The sequence below is a fragment of the Hirundo rustica genome, chromosome 12, assembly GCF_015227805.2.
Source record: "Hirundo rustica isolate bHirRus1 chromosome 12, bHirRus1.pri.v3, whole genome shotgun sequence".
NCBI lineage: Eukaryota > Metazoa > Chordata > Aves > Passeriformes > Hirundinidae > Hirundo > Hirundo rustica.
In genome coordinates, this window is record NC_053461.1 from 6819616 (window position 1) to 6847039 (window position 27424).

Sequence of the window (27424 nt, forward strand, 5' to 3'; positions counted from 1 at the left end):
GCTACAAATGTAAAGCAAAATTGGCAAGGGAGATGCCGGATAAAAACAGATAAATTTGCTTCTGTCCCACTTAGCAAGAGAGCACATGACTGCTCCCAGCTGGAACAGCAGCTCCCTTTTACTGCTCATTCTGAACTTGCTGTTCTGGAAGAAGGACGCATATAAAGAGTTATGGTACCACAAGCTCCTCTATAGGGAGAAGCAATTCCTAAATCTGCCCAGGAGACTCCACCTGGGCTCTGATTTGGGGGATTTCTCTGTATGGTTTGCTCAGCTAAGGCTGCGTTATCACCCACTGAAATCACACACGGTTGGGAGCACCAAGACTTCAAATCCCAACACTGACATAACACCAGTAATTTTTAAAATGATTCTCACTAAAGCAATAAAGGCCCATTTAGAAAGTGGAAGTTTCTCATTTTCTGCAACTAAAGGAACTGTGATCAAGAACAGATAATAATGCACTTTCACCCTTCAACTAAATTACACCCCATGGAAACACTGTATTTTCAGAATGGATTTATGAAGCTTCACCACTCGTAATTAAGTCTCAGAATAAATACAGCTCCCATCTTCTCATCTTGAGGGAGAGTTCCTCAAGCAAACCAGTCCTGCTGGTGATCCCAGCGACGCCAATCACCCAAACCTCCGGCGCCGGCAGAACCGAGGACGAGAAGAGCACAAGGACAAAGTGGTTTTGTCTAAAATGATAAAGTGGTTTTGTCCCTGTGGCAGTCCCAGCCCACGCCCCCTGCTCAGTCAGGCTTAGTCCCCTGCTTTTAAAATGAAAATCACAAGTGACACAACCAGCATGCAAGAGGAAAGGAGAATTTTGGGAACAGATTTGAGGGCCTGTAAGAAAGTCTGACAATGGCAAGCAGTGACAGGAGAACAGGGAACGGCTTCCCACTGCCAGAGGGCAGGGATGGATGAGATATTGGGAAGGATCCCTGGAAGTGCCCAAGGCCAGGCTGGATGGGGCTTGGAGCAACTTGGGACAGTGGGATGAGATGCTCTTTAAAGGTCCCTTTCCAACCCCAGCCATCCTGGGATTCTATAAATAACCGTTTGAATGTCACCCTGGACAGGGCAAATCCTTGCAAACATTCTCCAGAATCTCTCCCAAGCTCAGGACATTCCTGGTTCCCTCCTGCAGCACAGGCACGGCTGGTTGGTTACTTGGATAAAAAGTGCTCTGCATCCACCTGGTTTCAGACCTGCCCTTTTTATCAGCCCAGATCTGTGACTCGAGTCACTGATCCCTTTGCAAGGTTCAATCCTGCTGCTCCCTCTTGTAGATCAGTCCGTGCTCTGCACGAACACCTGAAACCACTGACACCAGCCCCAGAGCTCACTGCCAGTGAAATCCCTCTGCTTTGTTCTTTCTTTCCTTTTCTCCTCCCTTGATTACAGCTTCTTTTTTTTGGCCCCTGCTCTATTTCCATTGCCACTTATTTTCCTCCTTCCATATTTCCATAACATTATTTTTTGTTCTTGACTCAAGCATGGTTCTACATGATTCAGTTTGTCACTATGCTCACAATGTGACCAATGCTTTTCCATAATTTTTGTATTTTCCTAACTGGATCTAGGCTGTAGGTCTGCAGAAGAGCCAACCCAGCATAACCAAGGCCCGAGTACACAAAATTCTGTCTCATTTCCTTTCAGTATCACTTTGTCATATGGCAACCATGTGTTTATCTGCAACTTAATTACAGCAGACTGGGAATAAATTAAAATACATACTGGAGGTTTATTTTTGTGAGGAAAAATAGAATTAGATGAACACGAACCTGAACCTCAGGAGGAACAGGAAGGGCTAGAGCATAAACAGAGAACACAGAGGATGCAGATGCTTTTTCTTCACTTCTTTCCTGCTGGGCAAGAGACGAATCTCCTCTCCAGCATTTATCTTTAAAATTGTTGAGGTAAAACATCTCCACGAGTTTATGAATGCTTTAAGCTACACATTTTTCTAGCTTAAAATTCTCGGGCTTTTTTTGGCATTTGATTCAACTTTTAAAATACACTGAGCAGGCTGTGGAGGCACCCCCTGGCACAGGAACTCATTGGGACGTTGTGGGAGAGCACTGACACTGCCCCAGGACATTTATTTTGGCGGAAATACCCAGAAAACCGGCAGAGCTCAGCAGTTCCGTTCTTCCTCCACAACTTTACTGACCTACCAGCTTTCATTGTATTGTATTGTGAGTCCCCTGCCCTCCCTCTGCAGCTAGGTATAATTAAGTATTTCTTGATGATGAACTTTACAAACTGCACCGTGTGGAAGTCAGCAGAGATGTCTAATTTAGCAAGAGATGATGAGCAGCCAAGGACAATACAGAGATGAAAAATTATGGAGGGGAAAAAAGATGTCATATTGCAGAGCAGCATGAAGTATCACCAGTTGGGGAAGAAAGAGTTGTGAGCCAAATTTTCAATAATCTGAAGGAAGTAGACTGCAGGAAAGGCATTTTTAGGACAGAAATAAAGCCAAGTTTGTGTTTTCTTCCATTAAAACAGAAGCAAGATCATTCATATATCTTTTTTTTTTTTCTGTATAAAATCTGCCACAAGATTCTCTCTAAGCCTTTTTGATGTCTTAATAAAAGAACCCAGAATTGCATAATGCAACTTGGATTTGAAATACCCCAGAAAAGTTGATTATCAAATGTGGCCCAACTTGCTTTTGCACAGTTTACATTATGAAGCTCATCCAGACAGCACAATTTAAATGTCATCTAAATAAAAGCATCTGAATTTAGTTAATGACTTGGCGCTAACGCTATGTTAGTTTTTTCCCAAGAAGGCAGATTAATTTAAAAAATAAACCATAGGATACAATGAAGAACATCTAGTTCATCTAAATTAGCTCAAGTTTAGACATTTACTTTTAAAAAAGTGTGATTAAAAAAAGTTTTTAGACAAGGTACTCAGCCTATGTTCACCACTTACTGCTGTGGTTTTTTAATCTTTCTCAAAGATCTGAAGAATTATTTGCTTCTATGTGGGCAAATTTATCTTACCTAGTAAAGACAGGCATGTCCATAGACCCACCTGGAACATCCAAAATACCATTTTCATTTCTCACCAAGAGATATAAATTGATTGAGAGGTCAATCTATCACTTAGAGCAAACTGTCCCACATAGAGGGGGGTTTGGCCAAAATCTGCCCCACCTGCCTGTGCCGTCCCGTTGGTGTCCGAAGGAGCAGCTGTGCCCTGACCTCCACAAAGGAGGAACCTGGGCTGGCACAAAGGAACCCAAAACCTCCTCGGGGGACTTGCACTCAAACAAAGCTGTGCTCCAGGGTTAGCTCCACCTGGATTTGATAGCAGTGATTAATGGCAAAATCCACAGCACAACTCCTCCTGCACGAGAATCATTGCCCCAGCCTCCAGAAGCATCAGATTTATCCTTAAATGTACACAGGTATGTCCATGTGCACCCTCCTTTCACAAATACCTCTGCAGCACTTCTATTATTCTTCCTGAGCATTACAGAAAGGTTTAACACCTGCATTAGGTAAAAGGTGAAGCTTTACCTATAGATCTATATGTTCTATAAAACACGTACTGTAGATTCACTGAAATCTTTCCCATAAGACATCCATTCTCTTTCAATGGTTCTACAAAGCTTTACATTTTGGACAGACTCCACAGAATTTTGCCACCCAGTAGCTTTTATTTGCCTGGTTATTTACAATTATCAGCTGCTTATGTGAAAAGAAATATTTAACATGCAGTGCTGAAGTGCCTGTTGCTATCAACAAGAGCAGGAACGGGTCCAGCTGAAAAGCCCTTGAAAGCTTTAAACCCACTGAATTCTTTTCATGTCATACCCAAATACAGTCCTTTAGACCTGGCTGTCAACAACGCATTTCACATTTCCAAACACATCCTTAGCACAAACGAGAGGGACACAGGAAATATTCTTGAGAAGACACAAACATCTGCAAGAAGAGATTCACCAATTTATAATTATCGTACGTGGGGGAGTGTAAAGCTGTCAGTCCACTGGTAAATAACAGCCTTGCAAAATTGGTCAGCTATCCTCAAACTTTGATCTACTCAACGACTCCTCCCTGAAAGCTGCAATACCTCCCCAAAAACCCCAAACAGAAGCAAAAATAAGGAACGCTGAAAGCCTGTAGCACTGTATGTGTGCAAACTGTGCTATACTCTTGACCCAATCTCTCACAACAAACTGGATTTTGACTCAAATATCTGTGTACTGGCGAGTAGAGAAGAATTTAGGGCAGCAAGGAGAATTCTTTAGTGTATCCAGGAGGAGAAATCACAGGCAGCTGCCAGGCAAAAACATTTCTTTATGCTCCACCTTATTTGGTTTATAAAGGCCAAAGTTGCATTGCCCAGGAATGTTGCGTGATGCGTGTGGATAAATATTTGTTTCATTGCTTAGGTACTGCAACAACACAAAGAGCACTGGTAATACCAAAGCAGCTGCCAGTGCAAGTCACTCACTCTCAATGCAAACTTGAGGCATTTCATAATTTGAATTTCAATTGCTAGCCTTGCAGAAACATTTCTAAACTGTTGGTAACAGTATGTTTTGTTTTGGTAGGAGCCCAGTTGAAAGGAAAGTAGGTAATACTGAAACTTTCTCTTTTTCCTTCTTCGGTTTCCCAAGCAATCGGCTCTCCTGTGTTTTTAAAGCTTGAAGGAAGTAAAGCGACCCAAACATTCCTATGTGCAAACGTGGTGAGCGTTTAAAGTTTTCCTTGTGTGCTAAGCAGGAGATTTGCCCTAAAAGCTGTGGGACAACGCCTGCTGCAGCCTAGATCCTGTAGTACCAACCTTCCCCAGCCTCTCACACAGATGGATCTGAGGAAGGAGCCCTCAAACCTCTTGAGTAAAAATACTTCAGGAAAAAGGAAATGAAAGCAACAGACAAAAGGAAGATTTCCATTCCTCAAATTTAAACACGGAGTTACCCCCAGCTCATATAAAAAGAGGAGGCTGTAACACTCAGGCTCCATTCCCAAACCCAGGCTGAATTCCAGAGCAGGAACTATAAGGGATATTCAGACAATGCCATGGAAAAACTCGAGAAGAAAGGCAAGCACCATAACGTTATTTAAAATGGCATTCTGGATTACTTCAATATTCCTTTTTCCACTGAAGAAAGACCTCTGGATGACTCTTCCCAAACACACCAAGCTCTAACATCTGAGGCCTCCAGCATATTCCTCACCTTTGGCTTTTCCTATTTTTTCCCTCTCCCTGTTTTGGACCCAGCTCCAGTGTTAGCATTTCTTGCAGCTGCCCCTGCCAGCGCAGAAGCAGCACTGTCTAGACTATGCACATATTTGTGCCTCCTAAAACCTCTTAAAATAATTCCAATTGTAGCTGTACGGCTCCTAGACCTCCAAAATCACATTTCTGATCTCTAGCATATCTCTATGAATTCAGGATTATTGTCTAACAGTTCAATCCTTATTAACTCACAGGATCTTTTCTGCTAATTCCCACAAGACAAAAATACCATAAGATTCAGTTACCAAAGTATTTGCTGTGAATGGACCTTATAAAATGCCCCAACTTACTGAAACAAAATCAGTTTATTTCACTTTGGACAATCCATGTTGTGTAATAGAAGTAAAGGCCACGAAATACAGAAAAGGTAGCAAATAAATCATAGAAAAATAGAATATCTGGAGTTGGAAGGGATCAACAGGGATCATTGATATCAAAGCTTGTGCGAGCATTTCCACAGTCCAAGAGGGAAGCTGGGATTGTCTAGCACATGGGATGTTGACACAACAGGAATTACAAATCCTCTGTCCCCAGCCCCAAACTTCTCATCTTGTATCATGAAAACAAAACTCAAGTGTTTCAGAAGTAACTCTTCTTGCTCTCCAGTCATTTGATGACTCCTTCAGTTCCCAAAGGAAAGAACACACAGCTTTTAATGGGAAGAACAGAGAGAAATCATACTAAAAATGTAAATTGGCAAAGTCTGTCAGATCCTGGGAAAACCCCAAACCACGCCAATGTTCTCCTTCAACAAGACATGATTATAAACCATGCACAGAGCCATCCAGAAAAACATAACCTGTTCAGAAGTTTTTTGTTGTTGTTTTTAACATTTCCCTCCTTGAAGATGACACGGGGGAACTGTGCTAGAGTATCAGGAGATACACAACTCCTCTTTGGAGTTGCCGAAGTCTGGCCACAAATACCAGTCAGATCATAAAGCAAATATAATTAATCACTTCATGGGTGTTTTCAACTTGTAGTCAATTCTGAATTTTGTGCACTGTGGAATTACAGACCTCTAGAAAGGTGATAATCAAAAATACCAATATGGTATTAATAGTTAAATTTAAAAATTAGATATCTGTACATACACACACGTCTATCCTGCCCCTTCAGACTCTCACTGGTAGCTGCAGAAATGCTGTACAAGTAATTTTTGCCATTGTCCACTAATTCACCCAAACAAACCATTCGATGCTACTGTTTGTAATGGGAAATACATGAATCAACAGGCAAAGACAACCAACTTTTAAATCTAGAAGGAAACCACAAGCAAACTTTGTTTATTGTCCTCAAAGCGTCTTCTTGTCTCAGCTGCCAACAGATCCTTCATTTTGAGTAAAATGCTCCAAAATATTTGTGTCCTCAGTTTACATCTCCCTCCTGAGACAGTCTCTCAGTGGAGAGGCATCCTGTTATTAATTCCTGCTTAAATTTAAAACCACGGGGAAAACATCCGAGGCTCCAAACAAGAGGGATATCAGCAGCAAGTCACAGGAACCCAACCCAGTCTGCCTGTCGACATCTCAAAGCACCAGTCTGATCTGTAAGATCGAGCTGAATTTTCACGTCACCTCTGATACAGTCTGAGATGGCAACAGTGCACGAGAGAAGCTTCAAAAAAGATGCATTCACTTTTTAGAGAAGCACACAATGTTTTATATGGAAATAGAAAGTGCAACCAAGCACAAGCAAGAAAACGGAAACCAGATGAAAAGGGCAAAAAAATAAAGACCATTAGAATAATTACATACTCTTGTTTTCTATAACTAATGGATTTAAAATGCAGACTTTTCTATATATTTTTTCACTATTTCCTATATATAAATTATTTATTTCTAGATATAGTTATTTAAAACACAGAATTTGTTAATTAATCTGTTCATTATAGCCCCATCTTTATTTAAGAGAAATGCTGTCGCTTTGCTCTGGTGGGATGCAGCTTCTTTTTGAAGAAATGGAACTGGGTGTGAGAAGCAATGAGAACCTACAGGAGGCTTAGGGCTCATGCTAGAAACTGAACAACCGCTACAAAACACAATTATTTTGGAAAAAAGTCGGAAACCTCCCAGTTCCATTGATGAGTAACAATGCTCAGTCCTGGCACAGGAGAAACACCAAGCCCCAAGCTGAGCTCTTTGTGCTGTTTCAGAAGATGAGCTGAGCTGAGCATTTTGGAAAAACATGACTCAGCAAATAGCTAAAAAACCCCTGCCCATGACACCATTTGAACCCCAAAAAAGAAGTGATATTATTTGACAGAAAGGCAGGAGACGGGGGAAAATCTTCCATGTTTCCTTACAATGGCCAGGGATTTAAAGCTGTGTTTTTTCAAGGTGGGCAACTTGCTCTGGAACACCACAGGGAACAGCTGTAGGTAATAATATAATAAAAATTCCACTAAATTTCTTTACTGATGAACATAGAGGCAATATGTAAAAGCTTAAATTTCAGGAAGCTCTGAATAAAGGCTTTACAAATTATTCCAAATTACTCTGTCTGGTCACTGCCATTTTAAATACAATGTGAGAAAAATATCACTAATTAAAACGGCTGCTGTGGGATCGAACAGAAACCTAACCAAGAGGCAATGAGACGTGGCAATAATTAGCGTCCTCAGAAAGTTATACTAACGAATATTAATATCCTGTTCACTGCAGTAAAGAACTGGAATTGGGATGCAGTGACAGTTGAAAATGAAGCTTTTAAAAATGTAAATAGATGCCAACCACACACATCTCCCATTGCAATTTTAGGTTTATTCTCACCTAACGATGTACTCCATGCTTTCTTCAGTGTATTGTTAATATTTTGAAATATGGGAAGAAAATCTGTGTTTAATATCTCAAGGTTTAAAAGCAGTATTTTGTCTTTCCCTGGATTTTTTTTCCATAAGGATATCTGTGACCACTGATTACAGAAGGAATGCAGTAACTGGTACAGGTTTCAGAAATGCAGTGTACTGCCAATCCCAAATTCTCCATCTCATGTTTTGTGCTGACTTGAACAGTTATAAATTGTTTCCCCATTGCTACTTTTTTCCAACTATAAACTTGTGCGTTTGATTTTTAAAAAAGCAAACCACATGAGAAATTGCAAAGTTTAGGATTCCATCTTTGTCTCTGATCAAAACCAGCCAGCAACTACCCAGATTCATCACGACAACTGAGAGTAAAGCAATTTAAAAAATATCATTCTGTTCTTATATTCTACTGGAAGGTTAAAAAACCACTGCTGCAAATTTCAGTATTGTCTCTTTTCCTTCCGATTCCTGAGCAAAGCAGAAATAACCTCACATTCCTGAACGTGGATATATTTTTTTGACTCACAGAAATAAGATTTTGATCAGTGTTTTAATCAAATAACAAATCCAACTTCAACACAGCCCTCCTGTAAATAACACAGCAAGCCAGGAGGCATAGTAAAATATCTAATAATGATATAACGTGAGAGACAGTTGTTAAAAATAAGGATAACTGTGGAACATTTAAAGCTATAGAATGTACTCTTGGTGCCAGGTGAGACACGGTAACAGAGGTTTGGGCTTTCCCCCAAGGAAATGGATATTGTGCAAGCATATAAAATTATCAGAGGTCTGCATGTGGGAGATACCACACAAGGTTTCAGGCCAGAGATAAGAAAAGGAAAATCCTGTGTGTGCAGGTGACCACTGCCCTGTGGTGCCCTGAACCAGGCTGTAAAATGCACAAGCATAATATTGCAGGGTTAGAAAGGGAGGATGGGGAGCACCAGTTTTCCTTTAATGCTCAAGTGAAAAAGGACAGGATAACCAGATTGTAATTGTTAAATAAAGGTATAAATCTGCAAAGTGGAGTCAGTAGGGAAGCTGTAAACCTTCGCAGGCTGCATGTTTTGAAATGGCTGAGAAAAGAACTTGTGAGGGTGAAAGGGGAGAAAAGGAATAAAGGAATAGAAGGTAAAGCAAATCCTGAGACCTGGGCAGCCAAGAGGAGTTGTCTCTGTCCTCACTGCCTTTCAAAACCAGCAGGACAAACCCCTGTCCTGGCCTCAGCCTTGCCCTGCTCCCAGCAACAGGTTGGAGTCAGTGACCTGCCTGAGTCCTGAATGCACTGACACCAAAGGCTGGGAGGTAATTCCAGCAGCACAGGAAATTATCAGTGCCTGGCTGAAGGGAGAACACGATTTCCTCTGCCCTGCTGAGCCAGGCTACACCTGCCAGCTCAGTGAAGGCTGCTCCTGCTCTTGTCCTGCTTGCTCTGGCCATTATGCAGATAAAAGATTCCACCTCTAAAAGGTAACACACAGAACTGAGTTTCATGGTCTTTGCATGCTGTGATCATGAACAATTATTTCAACTCTTCTCTCTATACTCTGTACTCTTTATACTTTCTATACTTCTTAAGTTCGCTTAATGATTTTCATTTTCAAGATATCCTCCTTCTAATCCTTCAACCTGCTGGCTTTCTTTGATCACAAAGACATTATACTGCAGGCACCTTGAACGCTTTTGAGAAACAGAAATTACTCCTCCTGTCTCACCATTCTCCATATATTTAAGTGGCTTTTCAGACAATATATGAAAATCTATAAGCTCTTCTCAGCATCACAGATTCTGTTGACTTATACATTAATTTGACCTCCTCTGAGGTTTAGCGCAAGGGCACAGTAAAGAGTAATAGGGAATGTTTTTTCTCCCTCCATTACCTCCTATAGAAAGAAGAAAAATTGATAAAAAGGAGAAAACCAAGAGTATTATTGTGCACTGACTAATAGTTCTTGTTGTCAGAGGAAAAGAGAAGGATCCATGCCAGAGGCTCCAGCCTTCCACAGCAATTTCTCACATCCTATGGCTCTTGCTCAAGACACAAACTGACAGCGGCTGTTCCGCCCCAAGATATAAAATAATAAAAAAATTTTCTAATAGTTAGTCACTGCTGTTTAGTCTTCCTCTTCTCTTCTCAAAGGACACAATTCCACATTGAGGCATTGTAACAGACCGAAACATTCCCACTCCACAACTCATTCCAACGACTGGCCATGGGATGGACAGGCATAACGTGACTTGCAGACGAAGCACAGATTGGCAGCTTGCTCTGCGCTCTTGGATGAACTATTCCCATAAAAACAGTCAATACTAAATCCCTGAGGACACAGCAGTGTTTGCACTCACACAAACTACCTGAACTGTGTATGTCTGAAATCATTTGCCATCCTAGTCTGAACTTTTCGTAGAATATACAGCATTTTTTCTTCAGTTGTTATGACAGTAAAGTTTACGTGGAAAATTTGAGTATAAATAACAAATCCAATCTAATTATTAATCTTACACAGACTTAAATCTTATTGAAAGGCAGCAGATGATGTCCATTCTCAGACACTTTTTTCCCCCAATTAAAAATCCTAAACCTTGTTGATACCAGGCAGCCACGGGTCACTCTTTAACAGCTCCTGCAATTTTCAGGTGTTGCTTCTCATTGCAGGAAGGTGCAATGCCATTTTCATTTAGAGGGACTCATGTCTTTGCAGATCCCTCAGGTTGTCTTTACTTCTTCCTTAACAGAAGTTGAGAAGATAAGCAAGGGCCTCACAGACCTACAGTGAAAATCCTAAATCCTCTAAACTGACTGCAGGATCTCTTAAGGTGTGTGTGAATCTACACCTCACTAATGAAGAGAGGCTGAAAGACTGCTCAGCCTGGAGAAGAGAGGGCTTTGGAGACACCTTAGAGCCCTTCCCAGTGTCTAAAGGGGCTCCTGGAGAGGGACTTGGAGCAAGGGCCTGGAGTGACAGGACAAGAGGGAAAGGCCTTTACCCTGAAGGAGGGCAGGGTTAGATGAGATTGGGAAGAATTTCTTCGCTGTGAGGGTGGGCAGGCCCTGGCACAGGGTGCCCAGAGAAGTTGTGGCTGCCCCTGGATCTGTGGAAGTGTCCCAGGCCAGCTTAGACAAGGGCTTGGAGCAGCCTGGGACAGCGGAAGGTGCCCCTGCCCATGGCAGGGGGGTGGAATGGGATAAATTTTAAGATTCCTTCCATCCAGATTATCTCTACATTTGTTAAGTGACTGTCTCCATTCCTTTCAAACAGCTCCAGATAAATTACCAAAGTTCAATATTTCTTCCTTTGCAAAGCAGAGCACAGTGGGAAGTGAAAGCCTATTTTAAGGGACGACGGGTTCTCCCAGTATCTTTCCATCACACACCAGTTAACAATTATGGTTAACTCAATGGTTACACCATTCCAAGACTATCTGTCTAAATATTCCTCAGAGCATGAGTTCAAGCAAACAGTGGATTTTTAATGTCAGCAAGACACAGACAACTCGGTGTCCCAGGTGAATTTGTCATTTTGAAGCTCAGCAGACCCAGCCTATCACCCACTCGGACACCGGGCAGTGATCTGGGGATGCGGGAAAAAGCTCTGCTGGCACGCACAGGACTTGTGGTAATGTACCCTTAATTCCCTCCCTTCTCCTCTCTGGATCACCAACTCCCTGCAGCTTCTGCAGAGCTGATCTTCAGGATCATGTTTCAGGATGTAATTAGCCTTACAAAGAGGAAAAAATGAAGGGAAAGCGTTTCGGTCGTTTTATTTTCCATGCATAAGCTACAGCTTGCAGTGAAAACATCACTGTAAAAGAATAAAAGAAAAACTTTCCATACTAAAACTTCAACAAAAAGGCTTGCTGCTTATAGATGACAGGCTTTAAATGCAGGAGGGGATTAGGAAAACACGGATTGAAAAGAAAGTCCTAATTTTAATTAATGTTTTTATGTTAAGGCTACATCTGCCAAAGTCTATTAGATCTTATTCTTTTAAATAAATCTACATTAAAGTCATAACACCTGGAAACTAAACTTCTAAACACACAAACCAGCACTGAATAAAATACACATTTTTTTGTTGTTTCTTTTGAAAACACTCCATTTCCTTGTTCCTTATGTGTCTGTAAGTACTGGGAAAGGATTTCCAGCTGTGCCTTGTCAGCCTCGGGACCGAAGGCATTGTGCTGCTCCTCATTTGCCCGAGTGAGGTTTCAGTGCTCCGAGCACCAGCACAAGCTGAGGCTCTGCTCACAGAACTCAGCCCTGGGTCCCCAGGGGAAGAAGCTATTTCAGACTTAACTAAGGAATCGCCTCACATGTTTCAACAATCCCTACAGTTTCTCGGTTTGTTTTAAAGATTTCACTGAGATTTTGTTTCATTTGCAACCGGAGACTAAATGGCAGCAAGCAGAATCTGCTGTTAGGTTAGATTACAAGGTAAAATGTTTACATTTTAAATTACTACTTAAAGCATGGTGTTGAATGGCTTAAACTTCATGTTAACTTTGCAAATATGTGATATTTGAAATTCGATATTGCGGGCTCTATTTAGCAATACTGAACAGAAAAGCTTTTTCTAGATAAAGCATGCGATACCCGTTGAGCTGCTTTTTGTTCTGTCTGAATGTTTGCCACGCACATCCAGCTAAAACTAAGAGAAAGTGCAACTGGTCTGGCTGCTATGGATAAATTTCCTAGGGTAACTCTTTTCTGTGCAATGCATTTAAAAAAGAGCGAGTTGAAAAATCTTGGTAAAGCACTTTAACCCCTGCGTGCCATGAGAAATCAAGCTGACATCTTAGAAATGTGTTTGAATTTTGACTGAATGGATAAAGATAGATTATTTAATAAATTCTGATACTCTGGTACTTCTAAGGGGTCTCTCCTTTAAAAATTAACTATTTCCATTGACATAATAGCAAAATGACAGGCACTGAAGATAAAGGTACAAACTACTGAACACATCACAAAGTAAAAGCAAAGGTAATAAAGATGCTTTCACATACTGTGCCTGATCTAAATATTTATGGGTAAAATGAAAAAAGGTACAGCAATGCAGCCACATTGAGACTACCTGGCAACACAAGTGGTTTATAATTTCATTACACCAGCTGGCTAGAATTTTATTTGACTATGCAATGATTTATCATCAAAGTCATAAATTGAATAGGCTGAATTTTGCCCAAATTAAAAGCTGGCTGGCTCTATACAAAATGCAACCTCCTGAGAGATAATCTGAGGATCCCAGACATGAGCAGGAAGGGCCCAAAGCACCCAAGGCCTTTCACAATTTGGGCCTTAAAATGTGAGGCAGCAGTTGTTAACTAAGCCAAGGAAAGGAACTCAGCAGCCAGGTGTTTTGCATGCAAAGAACACCATTTGGTTGAAAGTAGCAAAATTAAGCTTTCAGTGCTGAAGACTTAAACTGGTGTAAAAAAATAGCATATAAACTCACATATATGAACAGGATTAGTTTATAAAGACATTTTTGGGGTAGGGTGGTGTGTTTGCTGTTGTTTTGTTTTTGATTTTTAAACATTTGTATTTATAATGTACTTTATGAAACCAAGTTTCACTTCAAAATAATTTCCTTACTATAGAATTTTACTCTTTAAGTTCCTAGCAAAACATCTTTTAATGTACATCAACATCTGTACAGTTAATGTAGTATGATTCACTCTATATTATTCCTGACTTTTAAAAAGAATTGGAGAATGGAAAAGTATTTCAGTGATGTCATGATGTGCCTCTGGTCACAGGAAGAAATGGTTAAATGTTAAAAAAGCACAAGTGTAATGTAGCAGCACTCTAACTGCACAGCTATGGTGCTATTATAGAGAATCCCAGAAAAATAGGACCATAATTAAGTTGTCAGAAGCTTGACAGAATGGACACACGTGGCCAAGCCTTTCCTTTGTAATCCAGTTTTCCCTGGGGGCTCTTGGTGTGTTTCGGTCCAGCTCGTGGAACAGAAGTTTCCTGTGTCATTTTACAAGCACTCATTACCACGCACATCAGACACCAAAGGCTTTGGCTCATTCGTGCTGAGACACTCAGGAATGAGCACTTTCTCAACAGAAACAGGAATTTTCAGTGCAGAGGGCAAGCTTCTGCATCTGAGGTGTTAACTAACAGTAATTGCTGTAAATAAAATGCTATGAAGTCTAAGCAGCATTTTGGAATAAGGGATTTCTGAGAGGGCAGAAAGCAGCAAACTGAAGTTTTGGATTCATCTCAAAACCTGCCATTCCAGATGCTGTGAGGATTTGTGTGAGACACTTGCATCTCAAATTCCCTTCATATAGAAATAAAAACATTAGCTTCCAATTCTGAAAATGAATATCTAAATTTGCAATAACATTTTAAAATTAAAAGAGTTGAACACAGAAATGACAATATTAAAAATAAGTAAAATGCATACTGTTAAGCTTATTTACTGCCAACCTCCCATTTTAAAGCATGAGATTAAAAAATAGATGAGAATTGTGATGTGGAAAGCACGAGAAACATGCAATCAATCAAGTGGCTTATGTCAAAGAACAGTTAGGCAACTTGTACCAAAAACTTGACCCGTTCTATAAATCACAAAATACCAAGATGAACAAGCTTTTTAACAAAATCAAATTCAGGTAAAGCCACAGTTCACGTTCCTGAAATAATACTGTCCAATATTTACAGAATATAATTATAACAAGATTAACTCCAAAGTGAAAGATGACATGTAAAGCCAGACTGATGAACATTAAGAATTTTTTTAATTCCCTCAGAACTTCCTCAGAGATGAACCATGGCCATGCTCTAAGCTTGTCTTGGCCACAAAGCCCAAGAGCTCCAGGTGTTTTGCTAATTCTCACTCTCCCAAGAACACAAATGTCTCCTGTGCCTGCTGTCTCAGTTAAAATAGGCCACAGGACAGCAGCATTTCCTTTTTGAAAGAATCATGCAACAGAGCTCTAACAAATCATTAATGACCCTGGATGTACAGGGTCTTGTTTCCACACTGGTACAGTGACCCACTGCTGGATATCCTTCCTGTGCATGCTTCTGAATCCTGACTGCTCTGTTTTGGAATGCCACCTATTGGTGACAGTAAACGTAATTTTTCTGTCACAAGCATAAGAAGGCTCAATTATTTTGAATTTTTAAATAAGTAAATACAGAACACAACCCGTTCTAGATTGACTTTACTAGAGCCTACACTTAATACAAACTTGCACTGGAAAAGCAGTTGTAGGATGTCACAAATGGCATCAACTTCCTGAAGGTCTCCTCTGCAGAATCAAACAGATCCTGTTAGAGAGGAGGATGGCCACAGATGGATGGAAAAGCAACATCTCTTCATTTACAGTAAAAACCACCTTGCACAGAAATGCCAACCCAAAAAGCATTTGGGGCAGCACGTCACAAATGAACTGGGCATTGTTCTATCGCTTTGTCATTCCCACACTCAGAAGTTACAACACTACGGAAGAAATAAAACAAAAGGAAGACCCACTTTACAGAACTCTCAAGAAATCCCCTGCTGGAAGCAGCAACCGTTACTGAACTGCCTGCTGGCACTGCAAATCTAAACCACCTCTTGAAATGCAACCACAACCACAAACCAGCACCTGTCTTACTGCAGCTGCTGAGAATCACTAAAATCGAATTGGTCATTGTAGCTCTCAGAGGGCAGTTTCTTTCCAAGGGAAGCCTTGGTTACACTGACCTACAATGTGTTGGTTCACTTGCCTTGAAAAGGGCTGTGTGTGACTGACACGTTCCTAAAAGCTCTCCAGGCACCTGATTTCCCTCTTTTGTTCCCATTCCAGGACACTCTGTGGGACCCATAGACCATGCAGGCACCATCACTGCTCTGCTATTTCCTGCTCGCCTCGCTATGCACGGATTTTTGCCCAGCTGAAGGCGGTGCTGGCAGAAGGCAGAGGAGGAGGAGGATGCAGCACAGGGGGCTGGGGAGGAGCCCCTGGGCAGGGCACAGGAGCCCGAGGGCACCGGGGATGGGGCGCAGGATCCCCCTCATTACCATCGATGACAGCGTGATGGGCGCGTTCGACTCCCTGGTGGGGCTGGGGGAACACGAGAGCACCTACAGCATCTTACCAGGTGAGAACAGAGCTCCTCTGCTCCTTGGGCGGGAGCCGACTTCTCGTTTCTGACAGATAAACTCTCATTAGAGCTTGATTTTAGCTCTGCTCCACACACACCTGCCGCCTTCTGCAGGAGTTTTGTGGTTGGCATTATGAGGCTTTTTGATTGAACCCTGCTTTGCCAGGTAATAGCAGTATTTCCTGCAAGTTTTCTGCATCGTTTTTTGATCTTAACTAACAAAAAATTTGTTGAGTATTTTCATAACTTCCAGTGAAGGCCACTTTGAAGAATTTATTACTCAATATATCTCGACTATGTCAATTAACATTTCACGGATGCCTCAACACCAGTAACAGCAGCGTTAATTAAAATAAATTCAAGTTTTTACTTTTACTTTATGGGTTGCATTTTTGAAAAGCAAACTATACCTTCAAACTTTCAGGGACAATTCTTGATTTTGTGAATAAGTTAACACCTGGTAGTAGCTGCAATATGGAAGTTGCACTATAAATAAGACCCTCATGACGGAAAACTGAGTTAAAAAAGAAAAAAATCCTACTCATTAAACACATGACCACTCTTATGCTCCATCTATATTAAGAACCCAGATTTATTTAATAGAAGTTCAATAGTATGATTTATATAAAACTTGCCTTTTTGGTGATCCAGAGGTTTACACGCTGTTGTAGTAACATGGATTTTATAGATACAGATATTTCCATTCCTTCATCAAGAGATCACTCACTAAGTAAAATCTTCATATGCAGTTTAATTAATTTTATAGGGGAAAAAAAAGAGAATGCCCTGATGACCACATTCTATATAAGATGATAATAATCTATTTTTATACGCAAGAATTGAAGCCTTTCAGTGTGTCACACAACAGATGTGATCACTTGGTTAAGAGGTCTCAAATGGCCAAACATAAATCAGCCACATTTTGTCCACAACTACTGTTTGTTGTGAGTCCTTACTTCAGAAAGGCTGAACCATTTCAAATCAAATATTTGCAAGTAAGGGGTTTGAATAGGAAAACTAGCAAAACTCTAGATTATGGCATTTCCAGTGTGTATTACAATATTATACAAATTACTAATGGCAAATCTTTAATTTAAAAAATATTTTAAAAATTAAACAGAGGAAAATACCACTTAAGTAGCATACACTTCATGTCAGATATTCCAGAGTTTCTGTCAAGACCATCAGTCATGCTGAAATAATGCACAGCTCTTCCCCCTCCTCGCCCCCCTTGTTTCTTTCTTTCTGGACCTGCATCCAAAAAGCTGAGCTAAAACCACTGAACTCATTTTATTTGGAACTCCATGCTGAATTTACACCATGTTTCCAAAGGTTAAAAGTCCTATGCTCATCTGCCAAAAGACTGGAACCACAAGGTATTTTTTAGTCTAGCTTTTAAAGTTCAAAATTTTTTCAAGTTAATGTCAGATTTGGAAAAATCAGAGCCTGTTAAATAATAGAAGAGTATTATTAATCATGCTTCAGAATAGAAAAAAATGCAATCCAAACATTAATTTCCATTCTCTTAGCTACTTGTTTTGCTCTTAGTAGGCTAAAAAAACCAAACCCACACGAATTTACAGATATATGCAGGATGAAAATGAACAGCTAAATGGAGGTTTAACAGTAACCAGACATATCTAATTCCTCCAGATTAGAATCATGTGAATATTTAAATTAAATCAAACAGTTGGCCACAACATGAGATAATTTGCAGTTGTCCATTAGGTAGAGCAGAATACTGCTGCACCATTCCTGATCCCTCACCCTGCACTTCTCCCTGATCACACCATCAAGCAGAACCGACTCAGTGGGCAGGAAATTTGAGGAGCATCTCAGCACAGCCTTTTTGTGTCTCACAGGGGTTCTGGGAACCCCAACAGTGCCAGACAGTGGTTCTGCAATGCACCCAAAGGGTAAAACCTGTCTTTGGGCACACACTGCTCCTACCTTTTGTGCAACTCTTACATACACAGAAAGAAAGAAAAAAAAAAGGATCATTTGTTAAAGAAGCCCTCAGAGGCCAAGCCTGATAACTCATATCTTCATGCTTACTCAGACAAGAACTGCACCAACTTCTGATACACTCTAGTAGTTAAAACAAAAGAAAGAAATTTAGGAAGTATAGAGGAATTTCCTTCTCAGGCCAGATTATGCTCCTCTGGAACAGCTGGTGTTTCATTGTTTAACATGAGAAAGTGCAGGATTCTTTTTGTGTTTCTTTTGGAGATTATTGAAAAGAAATATTGTGGCGTACTGGGCAAGCACATAAACCCCAAAGTCAGGATCCACCAAACAGCTGGATTGCAGATACCTGGGACTTAAAGCCAACTCACACTTGGCCCGGGCTAATTGCTCTCCTCCTCCACTGGACATGGTTGGAGCTGCTTAGAGGACAACTTTACGCAGCTGAAATGATGCAGAGATGTCCCAGACCTTCGAAAAAACAAGATGTAACTACTCAAAATTTTAATTTCTTGCCTTCTTAGTCCTAAAAGCAATCAAAAGCACTTTAAAAATATATATGGAATATAGAGGATCATCCAAACTGGATGATTCTGATAATTAATTTTTATTGTTGAAAACAGATTGCTATCCAGTGGTCTTTAAGTAGAAGGACAAAGAACCTTTGTCATGAAGCAGGACTACCTTGAAATGCTTTGCAAAATGCCTCATTTTGAGACAAATATTAATCCCAGAGACATTTCAAACCAAATATTCACAACAGTCTTACAAGGTTATTTAGAGGCTATCCTGAATAATCTTATTAAAACTAAACACCCAAGTACAGACCAGGGTAGAGTGCAGGAAACAAACCCTGCAAAGAAGCCCTCTAAAGACAATTTGTGCACCACGACAGAAAGTCTCCCGGCATGCAGATTCAGGTGAGAAAAGATTTTTCCATCACATTAATTTTCATCTGAAGGAGGAAGCCAAACTGAATACGAAAAGAGGAAATTTCTTTTTCTTTATGTGCAGGGAAGTACAAAGTTAACTCGGAAATGGGTTTTCATCCCAAAACAAGACTTCAGCAATGCATTCTTAGGTTGATTAGAAAGAGGAAAAGGAAGGTGTGAAGAAGTTCAGCTTCTCAACAAGATTTAGAGGTACAAGCAAAAATAGGAATATTTGTGTGGGATGAAGAATCTCAGCCTTGGTTTTCCTTCTCTCAAAAGACCAAAAATAAAAATGCATTGTGCTAAAGTGCAATGTTTTTCCTGGAGTCTGGGTGAGAACTGCCCAGGGAAGATTCTGCTGAAGTAAACTTCACCACTGGAAGGGAAGGGAGACTGGGATTAGTTTCCTTCCCAAGTCTCTGTGGTCTCCAAATCTCTTGCGTACTGAATATCTGACTAGAGCTTACAAAATTATAATTCTTTCTGAAAATTTCAACTGGTACCCTGGGGAGATCTCAATCTTTTATTTACACATGTCTAGAAACTTGAGAGACAGAGTATTTCATAGCACAAGTTGTTCTAGATTGCTGCTTTTCTAGCAAAAATGTTTTTTTGAGGTTTTTTTTCAGATAAAGCAAGTTAGAGGGAACTGGAGACTTTTGCCATCCCATCAGTCATCCCAGAATGGACTCTACTTCCACCAAGCCCATGAACTGTTACTAAAATCTGAATATTGTTACCCTCCAAGTTCTGCAGGGCCTTAATAAAACTTTCTCATTCAATGTGCAAGACATCAGAAAATATCTCTAGTGCACAAGAGAGGAATAGAAGAAGGTCTGGAAAAGCTATTCAACTTTTGCATAGCTAGAGGTTACTAACAAGCTGAAGAAAATACAGCTATGAAAAGTAAGCATATAGGGTGTATTTTACATATTTTTGAAATGAGAACAAAATAGCAGCTCTTCTTTCCAAAGTTTTAAATGAACACTGTTGGTTTACTTTAAGCTGTTTAAATCCAGTTTCCCGTTTTCTGTTCCTAGGGAAGAAGGGGCAGTGCACAGCTAACGGGATGATCATGTTCGACAAAGCCGTGTGGTCTCCGAAGCCCTGTGTCACCTGTCTCTGCTCCAATGGAGAGGTGATCTGTGACACAGCCATGTGTCACCCTCTGAAATGTCCCCAGACCATCATTCCTGCAGGAGAATGCTGCCCAGTGTGTTCTGAGACCGGTATGGGACACCACGGATTTACCCTTTTGAAACTGCCTCCTTTAAAACCTTAAACATTAACTGCATTTAATGATGCCAAGAGTTACAAGGTGCACACTTATCCTGAATTCCATGATAAAAGCAGCTCTTCAGAGTTTCTATTCAAGTTGACCTCCGAGTACTCTGTTAGATGAGTTTGATGCAAGAAAAGACGATGCTAAGTATGCAAGAGTAAAGACAATTGTATTTCTTTTTAACTTCCCCTTTCTGCTTCCCTTCTACCTTTACAGAACTTTGTAAATCTATGAAGAAATAATATCTATTTTCTACCCCACTTCCATTGACAAAGGATCAATCAATAACTACTGGCCATTATTGATGTATTAGACATAGAGTGGTAAATCTTTGTTAGAAGTGCAAAAGCATGCAGCAATTTGATGTAAATCAAGAGAAGAAAGTAAATTTACAAGAGATGCCACAGAACTACAATCTTGTTTTTTCACAATAATTTAAATAAAATCTGTACCTTAAAAAAAAAGAGAGGAATGGAGGAGATAAATATGATATGGGATTTCCTTCCTTTCCCACACTCCCAATATTTTATATCTGTGCAAAGTACTGAATTCAATCTTCTCCTACTGTAAGAATTGCCTCAATCATTTCTTAGTCAAGTGTCTCTTTTCTCAAGCAGCAACTTAAGACCACATTCTTATTTTCTGAATCATATTCTAAGAGGAATAATATTCTATAGTCATAATTTTTTACTCTTTGTGGGAAACAGTGTTACTAATATTTTAGTTTCATCAGACTATTTTGCATTGTTTTGGTTTTTTTCCTCATTAGCCTCCTTGTTGGACTCCAGTATAATTCCACTGGATGACATCAGTGAGATGTCTGGTGATTCCCCAGACTCCAAGGACCTCAACACCACCAACATTCTGCCATCAGCACAAACTCAAATGGAAAAGCACAACCTGTTTCCAACAGAAGTGATAGAGATTAGAGATAAGGAGGGTCACAAAAAAGGGAAAAAGAGAAGGAAAGGCAAAAAGGATCACCGGAGGCACAAGGGGCGTCGCAGAGAGAAGCTGCCTGTCCCCAGAACAGGAGCTGCAGGAGATGTGCAGTATGAAAGTGATGAAGATGATGGTGCTTTCAGAATTCCATCTCATTTCCCAATTCCTGTCCCACCCATAGAAACTCCTCCTTTGCCACCTGGATGTTCCACCTCGGACACCACAGTAAGCTGCATTAATGCCAAACTTACACAAATACCTCCCATCTCAGATCCAGACCTAACAAGTTTAGACCTCACAGGTAATTAATGAGCCTACTTTGCACGACTTCTGTAACATCATCCACCCTCAAATGAAGTCAACAGCAGTGTTAATGCTTTGTCGTTCCTTAACATAGAAAAGTTCTAGAAGTAATTTTACAGCTAAGCCTTTAAAACAAGAAATTAAAACCAGCAGATTTGCATGCCAGCATTTAAATACTAAGATGAATATATCTATGCAAAATTACTGTCCATAATGCTATTTTTGTGATATATTTTCTAGGTGCAACACTACACACCTCAGGTGCAGACTGTATTTCTTAACTCAAAATTTTTCTTGCCTTCTGTCCCAGGAAATAGCATCACTACTATCTCAGATGAAGCATTCAATGGCATACCTAATTTGGAATGGATCGATCTAAGTAAAAATAACATTACATCTCCTGGCATAGGTCCCAAAGCATTCAAAGTAAGAAAGCCTAACTCTTCCGCTATCCTCTCAATAATTATTGCTTAAAAGAATGTTTTTTGCTTTTCAGTTTATGGATCTAAACCACTTTGTATATTCAATGGCTACTTGGAGAAATCTCTCACCATAATCAAGAATTAAAATTAAGATATGATAATTTTTCATAATATTTTTTAAGCTGGTTTCAGCGTAAAAATCCTCAGTTACTGGAAGCTGCAGTCCTTCTGCCTGAGTAAATTTGCAGACTTACAGAAAATAATCAGTTTGCTCACAAATGAAGAGGATAAGCACGTAATTTTTAAATGCATGTACTTTGAAGCCCTAAACAGTGCACAGTGTAGTGAGGCAATACTTCCACAATTCATGGGGAAATGCAACAGGGCTGTGGGGAAGCTCTTCCAGTTACATGTGACATTAACTGGCATTTTTGTTAATATTTAGCAGAAAGTAACCTATTAATTAGACTGCCAGGAAAAAAACCAATACTTTTTAATTGAAAACACTGGGTACTACTGCACTACTGTTGAAAAACCTTAGAAAATGTGTGTTTAAGAAAATCCTAACTGTGTATTTTGCACCTTGATAATCTAAGTGCTCTTCTTCCTCCCTGGGATAAGATCCTGAAAAAGCTGAAACGTTTGTACTTGGATGGAAATATGCTGGTACTTATTCCCTCTGAATTGCCATCAACTTTGGAAGAAATAAAAATAAATGACAACCAACTTCATGCCATTGATGAAGATGGCTTAAAAGGTATTAAAAAACCCCTAACATCAATCATATGAAAAGCTAAAAATAAAATTGAAAAGCTGAATGTTGAACCAAATGCACCTGGTTTGACATAGAAAAATAACTTTAGAAAAGTAGCTTTAAAGTGCCATGTTTTCAAAAGGCAACAAAAGCTGAAAGATTTGCATGACAAAGTATTTTAAAATCATATTTTCCCTTATGCAATTGCTCCTCTCCCAGAGCAGTTTATATTGAAGGTCACTAAGTGGAAGTGAAATTGAAGCATGTTGAAGACACATACTATCCCCACCCTTAACCTGATGGCTTTATGTGTGCTGACACCATTTTAGTTATTTTTAAATTGCATGGAAGGGAACAGAACTTGATGTCTGTGAAAAATAAGGCAGAATATACTTGGAGTCAACCACGATCATTTTAAGTCAGTTTAAGCACAGGCTGAAAGAAAAAAAGAGAAAGAAAAAAGAAAGAGCACCATCCATGTCAGAATTTGATGGACTTTTTTGCTTCCTTTCCTCTCCATTGAATTATGAAGGTGTATTTTATCAAGATATAAGGATGGCATTAATTAACTGAAATTAAACTTTTCCTCCTCAGATTTAAAGAACTTAGTCACTCTGGAACTAGAAGGAAATAAACTTAGTGAAGCAAACGTCAGTCCTTTGGCATTTTATCCTTTGAAAAGTCTTTCTTATTTGCGACTGGGAAGAAATAAATTTAGAATTATCCCACAAGGTCTTCCTGCCACTCTTGAGGTAAAAAGAAAACAAAACAAACCCACCAAAATAAATACTAACAACAACTCTCCAAAAGATGCAATTCCTTCTATTTGCCATTTCAAAGCAATCTGTATTCTCACAAATGAGAAAGCAAAGCAATAGCTTTGAAAAATTGTGTTTCTGAAGGTCCCACTCCCACTACAAACTGACTCTGGTTCAGATTCAGAATTAACAGATACCCAGGGTAATACAGGGGACAGGGAATTGCTCCATTTGGAATTTGCTGGGGGAAAATCAAGCCTATTCTGATCTCACAAATTTTCTTCCTAAATGCACTCACAGGAGTTGTATCTTGAACATAATCAAATTGAAGAAGTGTCAGAAATTTGCTTTAACCATACCAGAAATATCAACATCATTGGGCTAAAGCATAACAAATTAGAAGAGCACAGGATAGCACCTTTGGCTTGGATAAACCAAGAGTAAGTACCAGACATTTAAAATATGTTTATTATATTTTTCTCTGTTTTCACTGAGTCAGATAATCAAATAAATATTTGGACTTCATTACTTTTAACTTAGAATTGTAATTATGCTTTGATTTGTTTTCCTTCACTAATTTTTCTAAATTTCCTTTGCCTAATTGTATAATATAGGAGATACTCAGTCATCTGTCAAATAGAAAGATCTTTTACCTCAAATCTGTACCATATTAACATAAAAGTCAATATATTTTTCTGACCACCCATTCCAAAATGAACATTAATTATAAATAATACTATATACAATTATATGGTAATTTAGTATTGATACATAATTGACTCACAGGTAATTTAAAAATAATTTAATACTGTCCTAGCCTTATTTCCCATTGGATTAAAAATTATAAAAGTAAGTAAGATGAAGGGAAGACCGTGCAGCTGCATTGTCTAAGAGTACACTATAAGCAGAGCAAGCAATGACAGTGTAAGTATTAGAAGATGATAGAACTTTTGATTTTCCTGTTAAATAATTTGCCAAGCTGAGCAGGGTACTCGGCCATCACTGGCAGCTGCAGCTCTATCCCTTGATTCCAGAACTTGTAAATTCCTTAAGCTGAAAGAACCACACTGTTCCTACTGACAGCATCTCTCATCCCTGGAAGTGAAGCACATGGGACTGATTCATTTATGCAATTCCATCTCAAATGGGCTTCAAAACAAAGCATAAAACTCCCTGATAATGGGATAATGACTGCAATCCCATGGTTATTCCAGTTCTTCAGCATAACTCATTATTGCAGCAATCCCAAATTTGTCCTTTGGGATTTCCCTGTTCAGCCCCCCTCGCGTCCTCATTAACGAAGATCCCTTCCCATCAACAAAATCATTGTGCTTGATGGGTAATCCATGACTTAATTCTTTCTATTCCCAGAGTAATTATGCATGACCATGTTCCATAAAAATGCATTCTGCCCCATTAAAATAAACTGACTTCCCTTGGAAATTTCATTCCCTGCTAATGCCACGAAGCAGAGCCTTGTAAAGAATACAGCACTGCCAGGGCAGGAGCTCTGAGGAGTTTCAGCCTTTTTTTTCTTTTCTCCTTTAATGCAGGAACTTGGAGTCAATCGATCTCTCTTATAATAAGTTATATCACGTTCCCTCCTATCTGCCAAAATCTTTACTCCATCTGGTACTTATAGGAAATCAGATTGAAAGAATTCCAGGCTATGTGTTTGGCCACATGAGGCCGGGGCTGGAGTATCTCTACCTGTCCTTTAACAAACTCACCGACGATGGCATCGACCCAGTGTCATTTTTTGGAGCTTACCACTCCCTGAGGGAGCTCTTTTTGGATCACAATGAACTGAAGGCTGTACCCTTTGGGATTGATGAAATGAGAAAACTACGTTTTCTAAGACTGAACAATAATAAAATAAGGTATTTTCCAAGCTCTTTGCTACATTAATTACATTAAAATAAATAAGACACGCTTTGCTTTAGGAATTTGTTATTTTTGAGTAAATATTTGTTAAAAAATCTGAAGGAGGAGCTGAATCCTGAGTTTTCTTCTGCAGTATTTCTTAATATGATGAAAGTGAGATTTCACCCCTCCTCACAGTTACTGAAAATGCTCATCACCAGCAATCACAAGCTTTTTTGCCCCTGAAGAGAGCCCAAAAGTCAGAATGAAATAATGGGAGGAGTCAGCAGCTGGAGTCACCTGGTGAGCAGGTTCCACCAGCCCCAGCTGTGGAGCCACATGTGCAATCCAGGCCCTCTGTGCTGGTTTGTAAGGAATGACAAAGAGAGAACTCCCATGTGTCAGACAAAGTTTTCATTCAGCAACACGTGGCAATACTTTCCTCAGGACAACTCAGTATGTGATAAAAATCAGAAAACAGTGCAAGGAGAGAATGTTAGAAGGAATGGCTTTTGAATGTCCTCAGTAAATGTGTAATTGAGAAAATTTAATGTGCTGATTAAGTTAACATTTTCAAATATCTAAATAGCCAGAAAGTCTAAAATAAATGATGAAGTTAAGAGTTTTCTGGAATAATTATAAGATGATTCTCCCCCATGTCACAGGACAGTGCCCCCGGAACGCATCTGCAGGACTCAGACCAACCACGAGGACGAGCATGACCACAGTGAGGAGGAGAATGAAGATTCCCACTTGGAACATGTTCACCTTGAAAACAACTACATCAACACAAGGCAGCTCTCCCCACATTCATTTTCATGCATAAGATCCTATTGCAGTGTTGTTCTTAAACCACAGAAGACCAAATAATGCACACCCCCCCCCAATTTTGCATTGCAACCCCCACCTCTAGAAATGCAGCTTTATTTATTCCCTCTACTCACTGGTCTGCTTATTTCTGATTGAAACCTCTCCTACTACCATAAATATGATACTGTACATTATATACTGAAGTAAGGTATCAGTGTGTTTCTTCATATTGTTTCATTATAAAACCATTAAATATAAAAATTGAAGCTTAAGATTATGACATCTCCTTTTATTTCTATTAACACTATTCTACTTAAACACAACAGGTCAAGCTGTGCCCCCAGCCGCACCCTCTATGAGATTTTAGGATTTAAGAATATAACTAAACCCTCAGCTTGGTCCTGCCTTATTTAACTGAATTCAAAACATTTCAAGTGGATCATCAAAAAATGTAAAAAAAATGTACATAAAAGATAAAAAGCCCTTGAGCTATGAACATTCTAGCAATGCAGGAATCAAAGTTCTTAAAACACACGCAGGACTGGATTTTCTACCAAACATTCTGCAGTGTTAAGCTCTCTTCCAAGTGAAATTTCAAGAAAAAAAGTTAAATTGTTTGTTTGTTTTAAATGATCTAAAAAGTTCCTGTATTCAAACAGAGATTCTGATGACCTAGAGGAATGAGCAATTAATTTCTATCTGGATGCCTATTTTTTCTTAAACAAAGCATATTTTAATTTTTAAAAATTATTTTTGAAGTCACAGTAATAGGTTCCATTCATTTGTACTATAGTTAGGTTGTTGGATTTTTATACTGTACAGGATGTGTAGTCTTATAATAAATTTAAGCAAAACACCACATATTGCTGCAAGTATTTTCATTCAAGTAGAGTTCTTTTATCAAACATTCAGACTCATAAGACCCATGAGAAATTCTCCACTGGATTTGCAGGGGATAACACCACTAAAATACACATAAATCAAGATTAATTCTGACCATGAATGTATTTTTTCTCCAAGATGTGCTTTTTCACTGTTAAATCACCATAAAAGTGACCCTTATGCAAGTAACTTGACTAAGATTATTCCTTTGGGGGTTTAATACAATGAGTATTGAGCTCGCCTGACGTTACACTGTGGAAGTTGAGCCCTCAGCAATGGAACGTGACCTAAAGTAAAGTTAAAACGCCAATTAACACC

General features: G+C 39.5%; 2 protein-coding genes across 8 annotated transcripts in view; one reads left to right on the forward strand and one right to left on the reverse strand.

Annotated features, from left to right (window-relative positions):
* CENPP (centromere protein P) overlaps positions 1–27424 on the reverse strand; it is a 108554-nt gene that overhangs the window by 4675 nt on the left and 76455 nt on the right. The window lies entirely within an intron of this gene.
* On the forward strand, positions 11583–26922 carry ECM2 (extracellular matrix protein 2). Of its 3 annotated transcripts, none has more exons than XM_040076089.2 (10): positions 11583–11703; positions 15896–16190; positions 20131–20319; positions 21142–21615; positions 21928–22043; positions 22661–22796; positions 23388–23545; positions 23852–23991; positions 25105–25431; positions 26080–26922. In XM_040076089.2, exons 2-10 carry the CDS (start codon positions 15920–15922, stop codon positions 26282–26284), a joined length of 2016 nt encoding a protein of 671 aa, XP_039932023.1. In that variant the 5' UTR covers positions 11583–11703; positions 15896–15919; the 3' UTR covers positions 26285–26922. The 3 variants fall into 3 exon arrangements, with proteins under 3 accessions (XP_039932023.1, XP_039932022.1, XP_058278192.1); XM_040076088.2 differs by lacking the exon at positions 11583–11703 and adding an exon at positions 12312–12521; XM_058422209.1 differs by lacking the exons at positions 11583–11703; positions 25105–25431 and adding an exon at positions 12312–12521.

Bases quoted from the DNA above. Each gene is read 5' to 3' on its own strand.
- ECM2 (XM_040076089.2), top strand. From the start codon at position 15,920: ATGCAGGCACCATCACTGCTCTGCTATTTCCTGCTCGCCTCGCTATGC. The intron at 20,320-21,141 runs GTATGGGACACC...TTTCCTCATTAG, and splicing joins CCCAGTGTGTTCTGAGACCG to CCTCCTTGTTGGACTCCAGT. The intron at 22,797-23,387 runs GTATTAAAAAAC...TTTCCTCCTCAG, and splicing joins TGATGAAGATGGCTTAAAAG to ATTTAAAGAACTTAGTCACT.